We start from the raw sequence: 6,001 nt of genomic DNA, 5'->3' as shown, positions 1-6,001 counted from the left end.
GGGGGTGGGGGTGGTCATGGCAGGTGAAGGGGCTATGACTTTTCCTCTTTAAGACATCCTTACCTGCACTCTCTTAAGGTAGTTGAAAGTATTCTCCTGAAATGAGTTAATATTGATGGTGGCCAGCACTGTAGAAAGAAGGGAGAGATGCTGCATGAGGCCCTGGGGCAAGTGCTGCCAGGGGAGGGACAGAGGCCCATGCCTTGCACACAGAAGGAAGTGTGCTGAGTAGTGAGGTAATGAGATACTACTTTTATCCCATGTTGCAACGTGCAAAGGGCTGTCACTGGGCATTTGCAAGGACAATGTTACAGAAGAAGGGCAGTTAAACTTAACCATATTTTGTGCAGAGAAATGGAACAGGCCAAAGTCACACAAATTGATTAGACCTAGGAATTAGACCTGGGAGTAAGGGGAGATAGGAAAAGGGGGGAAATGGGGACAGAAAGAGATGAGACTTTGCCTGGGGTGATGGGCACACAATGCAGCGTGCAGGTGATGTTTTGTTGAGTTGTATACATGAAACCTGTATGGTTTTGCAAACCAACGTCACCCCAATACATTTAAGTAAAAAATAAACAAACAAGTAAATAAAGGTGGAAAGGTGGGCTGCGGACAGAAGGGCTCCCTGGCATCTGTTGTTGAAGGAAAGTAGGATCAAGGGACATGATAGCGTTGCTATGGGAACTCTTCGCTTTGATCTTGGGCTCTCATAGCGGTACCACCTCGCCAGGGTCCACCTCAATGTGCATGGCAAAGAGAGGCCTCAGAGCTATTCTTGGTTCTTTCTGACACTTGTTCAGAACTCAAACCAGCGGGTGAAGAGCTCCGTGCTCCCTGAAAACACGCCTAAGTGCCTACCTCCTTCTATGCTGCCTTGGAGCACTTCTTTCTCCGCGTCAGAGGTCAAGAGCAGCTCCACGACCCCTCTGTCCAGCAGGGCCTGTTGAGAAAACTGGACAGAGTGAACCCCCGCTCCTTTCCCCCGTGGGAAGAAGGAAATTAGCCAATAAATACCCTGGGCCAAGAGGGACAGCGTGTGAGCCGGAGAAGAAGGTCTGGGTTGAGAGTCCGACCATCCACAGCTCGCTCTCTCTCTCTTTCTCTGGCTGGTGTTTCTCCCAGGGACACAAAAGCCACCGAGTCTGGGCTCTGACCCCATCACAGCCTCAAGGGGAAGTGCAGAGGGAGGACCTGACCTTGAGAGAAAGAAGGCTCTGGAAGCTGGGCTTGAAGGGGAGAGGCGGGTGCTATGGGGCCTGGGGAAGATCAGAGAGAAGCTTCACAGACGTGGGTCCTACCTGGACACTCTGAGGAAACAACGAAGCCCACCATGGCTTTGGGGACGCGGGACCTCATTAAAAACTCATATTTGCTAAGGGCCTCAGAAGCAGGAGGGTGACCAGAGGGCCGGAGGACCCTATGTGTCCCTTGCATGGGCACCGAGCCACAGCTGGGACTGGGAGCAGAGCTGAGTAGCAAATTTTTGTAATCAAGGAAAATAATACTCGCTGAATGAGATTGATTTGAGGGGTCTGATGTGACACCCCTGCGAAACGTTAGGGAGGGGATGTCTCACAGCCCTCGAAGCTGCAGAAGCCTGTGGAGCCCAGCCCTGCCTCCTCCCTCTCTCCTCACCTGATCGCTCTGCCCTGCCCAGCTGGCAACTGCCCGCCTGCCAGGCCACGCCACCCTGAGGTTCCCATGGGGACAGAGCTCACCCTGCCTCAGGCTTAGCAACCCGGGGGAGGGATCCCATTGACAAGAGAGCCAATCAGGCTCCTGAATGTGGGACGTCAGGGACAGGGAGTAGCTGACCCTCCCACAAGGACATGGGCAGGATGGCAGTTATGCCCTGGCCTGAGGCATCCCCCCAGGAAGAGCGACTATTGGTGCTACAGGTCAGAGAGCGGCCAGGTGACAGACATTATCATCATCAAGTTCACGAAGCATTATTTCCTTAACTGCTCGCCAACCCCCAGCTCTCGTGAAACTTGTGGGTCGTGGAGATCTTTTAACATCATATTTTATCTCAGAATAAAGTCATTCAAGTGCATCTTAATCACCTTGACCGTGCTGTAGAGTCAGAGAAGCGGAACTCGGTCCCTGTATCCGCATAACCCACAGAGCCCACCAGAGCCCGCAGCAGACCCAGAGGCAGACGAGGAAGGAAGCATGAACACACGGGGACCAACCAGGGTTTCTCACCTTGTGAAGATGCGGCATGTACGCTCTATCCTCGGCAAACGCACCGTACTCGTTCTCCACCTGCACGGCGATGACGGGGCCTCCCTGGCGGTACTGAGGGGGCAGAGAAAGGGGAAGTGGGGTCCCGGGGGGCTGGGAACCCTGAGCCAGCTGGTGCGGGCACTTTGCTCCTAGCTGTTTCCTGACCTGGAGGCACGCTCTCTCCTCTCCCGTCTGATGGGCAGTTACCTGCAGGCCCTTCGGCGGCACAAGGAGTCCCAGTGCCCTAGTCTTCCTAACCACACTGTGTTTCCGTTCCTTCTCATGCTAATGAGCGACTTCAATAGGAGAGCTCATACCCACAAACTCACCTGCTAACACACCCACCCCATCCACTCGCCCTTCCTCTCTAAAAATCAATAAAAATATATATGTATCTAAAAGAATGGCAGGTTTTAAATATATCTTCAAGTAACAAAAGGAAAATGTCCAGTGAGAATTGTAAATTTTTGTATAAAAATGTATACAGTGGATAGAGCGTCGGCCTGCAGACTGAAGGGTCCCGGGTTTGATTCCAGTCAAGGGCACATGCCAGGGTTGGGGGCTCCATCTCCAGTAGGGGGTGTGCAGGAGGCAGTCAATCAATGATTCTCTCTCATCATTGATGTTTCTATCTCCCCCCCCTTCCTCTCTGAAATCAATAAAATATATATTTTTTTAAAATATATTTTATTGATTTTTTACAGAGAGGAAGGGAGAGAGATAGAGAGTCCGAAACATCGATGAGAGAGAAACATCGATCAGCTGCCTCCTGCACATCCCCCACTGGGGATGTGCCTGCAACCTAGGTACATGCCCTTGACCGGAATCGAACCTGGGACCTTTCAGTCCGCAGGCCGATGCTCTATCCACTGAGCCAAACCGGTTTTGGCAAAATATATATATTTTTAAAAAGAATACATATGCAAGTGTAAGTAAGTGTATGCATAGATAATCTGCCTCCATGTGTGTAGGAAATCTATGGAAAGACACACAAAACTCTGGTGAAATTGGTTGCCTGTCTCCGGAAAAGGTACCAATGGCTTTGGGAAAGGTGACGAGGGGAGACTTGTATTTACCATAATCTCCTTTGTCCTCTTCAAGCCTTTTTGCCATGTGTGTGTAGTGACTGTTGAAAACAGCCAAGATCACTCAGGAGTAGAAATAAGCGGTAGAAAGGGCAGTGAGCCTAGAGATCATCAAGTACATTCAAAGCCACCACCATACACCCACGCTCTCTGCTCTCTGTGGATCCTGGCCGGGGTGATGCGTGTGCTCCCAGAAGCCCTGGGGCGAAGGCTGAACCTAAGGTGAGGGTCTAGAGTTCAAGATCAAAGGCAAGGGTGTCAGCTTCAGCTCTCAGAGCTGGGGCCCGGCCTGCTCTATGGATAGGTAGAACCAGCTGTTTCCCTGAAGCGAATGTCAGAAGGAAGGAAATGTAAGAAGGCGGTTTTACCTGGAGAGGAACCACTCTGGCCATAAGATGATCAAAATATCGATCCACCGCTTGGACAAAGCCCTTGTCGGTTGTCCTCAGTCTCAGCTCAGGGTCCTGCAGTAACCAGCTGGGGGCGAAAGGAGACAAACTCAGTGCTTGAGACGGGGAGGTAGGAGATGGGAGGGGGCTAGCCGGGTCCTGCAGGTCTGCCATCTCCTTCCAGAGCTCCCTCCAGCCAGCTTTAAGTCTTCTGATCTCCTGCAGCCCTCAAGGGACCTGGAAGATGCTCTGTGGACCATCCTACTGGGCTGTCCGACCGACAAGTGTCGGGGTGACAGTTCCCAGCTTAGGAGGGGTGGCAGCTCCGTCACGGCCCGCACACCCACATCCTAGTGAGGGGCTCTTTAACTTTTCATTGACTGCGCGCCTCCATTCCTTTTCAGTTCATTCAAAACCTTTGTCTGGCCCTAGCTCATTCGGCTCAGTGGTTAGGGTGTTGGCCCGTGGACTGAAGGGTCAAGGGTTTCATTCCGGTCATGGGCGCATATCTCAGTTGCAGGCTTGATCCCCGGCCCGGCTCAGGGTATGTGCAGGAGGCAACCAATCCATGTGTCTCTCTCACATCCATGCTTCTCTCTCTCTGTCTCTACCCCTCCCTTCCACTCTCTCTAAAAATCAATGGAAAAAATATCCTCAGGTGAGGATTAACCAAAAAAAAAAAAAAAAATCACAGCTTTTTCTTGAGCCCTGGCCGGTGGCTCAGTTGGTTGGAGCATCACCCTGCACACCAAAAGGTTGTGGGTTTGATCCCCGGTTGAAGCGCTTACAGTCAGGGCCCTGGGGCACATATGAGGGCACATATGAAGGCACGTATGATGTTTCTTTCACATCGATGTTTCTTTCTCTCTCTCTCCCTTCCTCTCTCTTTCTCTGTCTCTTTCTCCCCCTTCCTCTCTCTTTCTCTGTCTCTTTCTAAAAATCCATAAAAACATATCTTCAGGTAAGGATTAAAAAAACACCTTTTCCTGGAGCCCAGTGTATGTACCTTAGGCACAGGGTTCCATCTCTTCTGAGACCTGAGCCGCCAAGCGCCGAGGACGCCTCCCCAGTACCCAGGTCACCTGTGCGGGGCGGGGACTGCAGCTGAGCGGCCCAGGGCATCCCTGCTTTGCTAAAATATCCCTTCCTTCACGGCCAGGCCTCTGCTGCTCCTGAGGCGGATGGGAGAACACGCTCATCCCGGAGGAGACAGAGCCTTCACTGAGCCCCGGGAGCCGAGCCGTGGGCTGCACACACCTGGCAGCTGTGGAGTGAACAGGAGCGAGCGCCTGGGTGCTCAGCCTGCACTCAGCTATCTGCACTAAAGGCCGGCAGCAGAGGAGAGAAGGCAAAGGAAAATGAGGGGGAGTAGAGGGGAGCTGAGCTCAGTGGAGAACATGGCCTTCCATTAACAAAATAAGGGAAAAGCCAGGGGGTAGGGGGTCCTCAGAGCAAGTCCAGAGGTGGTCAGAACCTCCTTCTGCTCTGGAAAGCTCCCCACCCCGGACAGAGACCGGAGACGGAACAGGAAGAAAGAGATGTGACCACCTGATGCTGCCTGTCCTGCCCAGGCGCCCACAGCACCAGGACCAGCTCCCAGGCCCCGCATCTGTGACCAGGACAAGGATTACAGCGGCGCCCATAACTCACAGGGCCACCACAGTCCTTCCCCGAGAACACGGGCTCCCGGCTGTCAGATTCCAGCTCTACTTTTAGTAAAACAAACCATCACAGCCCTCCCCCCACAGCCCGCTCACCTGGGCAGGCCGCCGAGGTCGATCTCGCTGCAGATGTAGGGGCCTGGACGCAGGATCACCCACAGCCCGACCTCCGCGGCCATCCGGACAAAGGCCCTGGGAAGGTCAAAGGCGGCCACTCTGAGGGCATCCGAGCCGGGGGGTGGGGACGAGCCAGCACACGCCACAGGCGGCAGAGCTGCCCGGATCCTCTGCTGGCCCGCCCTCCTCTCAACCAGAGACAGGCAGAGTGAAGGGAAGGCCGAGCCCCCACACCTGCAGCTGGCTTCTCACCAGCTCCCAGCCCAGGACCATCTGCACAGCCCACCGGGTCATGGGGGGCGGGGGGATGTCAGACAGGGGACGGGGTCCTCACATGAACCTGACCCCGACCACCTTGCTGCCTCCAGGGGCAGCCCCCTCCCAGCACGGGTGGCGGGACCCCACTGCAGAGCAGGGCTGACAGGGGACCAGGCTCCTCTGGGCTGCAGCGAGGAGGGTGGGCTCAGGGGAGGCCTGGGCACCTGGCCCCGGTGCAGAGCTGGCACAGGGCCCTGGTAAC

The 6,001-nt window shown here is 54.3% G+C and overlaps 1 protein-coding gene across 1 annotated transcript in view; it reads right to left on the bottom strand.

The window, feature by feature from the left end:
- Positions 1 to 6,001, bottom strand: part of GLB1L3 (galactosidase beta 1 like 3) — a 21,707-nt gene that overhangs the window by 11,081 nt on the left and 4,625 nt on the right. Inside the window, 5 exon segments of the mRNA XM_015571977.1 lie at positions 64 to 128; positions 862 to 943; positions 2,209 to 2,301; positions 3,683 to 3,791; positions 5,461 to 5,580. Of these exon segments, the coding sequence (XP_015427463.1) occupies positions 64 to 128; positions 862 to 943; positions 2,209 to 2,301; positions 3,683 to 3,791; positions 5,461 to 5,580 (469 nt within the window).

The sequence above is a fragment of the Myotis davidii genome, unplaced genomic scaffold (assembly GCF_000327345.1).
Source record: "Myotis davidii unplaced genomic scaffold, ASM32734v1 scaffold809, whole genome shotgun sequence".
NCBI classification, from domain to species: Eukaryota; Metazoa; Chordata; class Mammalia; order Chiroptera; family Vespertilionidae; genus Myotis; species Myotis davidii.
The sequence above is the reverse complement of the archived record's forward strand: the minus strand, read 5'-3'. Positions and strand labels throughout refer to the sequence as shown.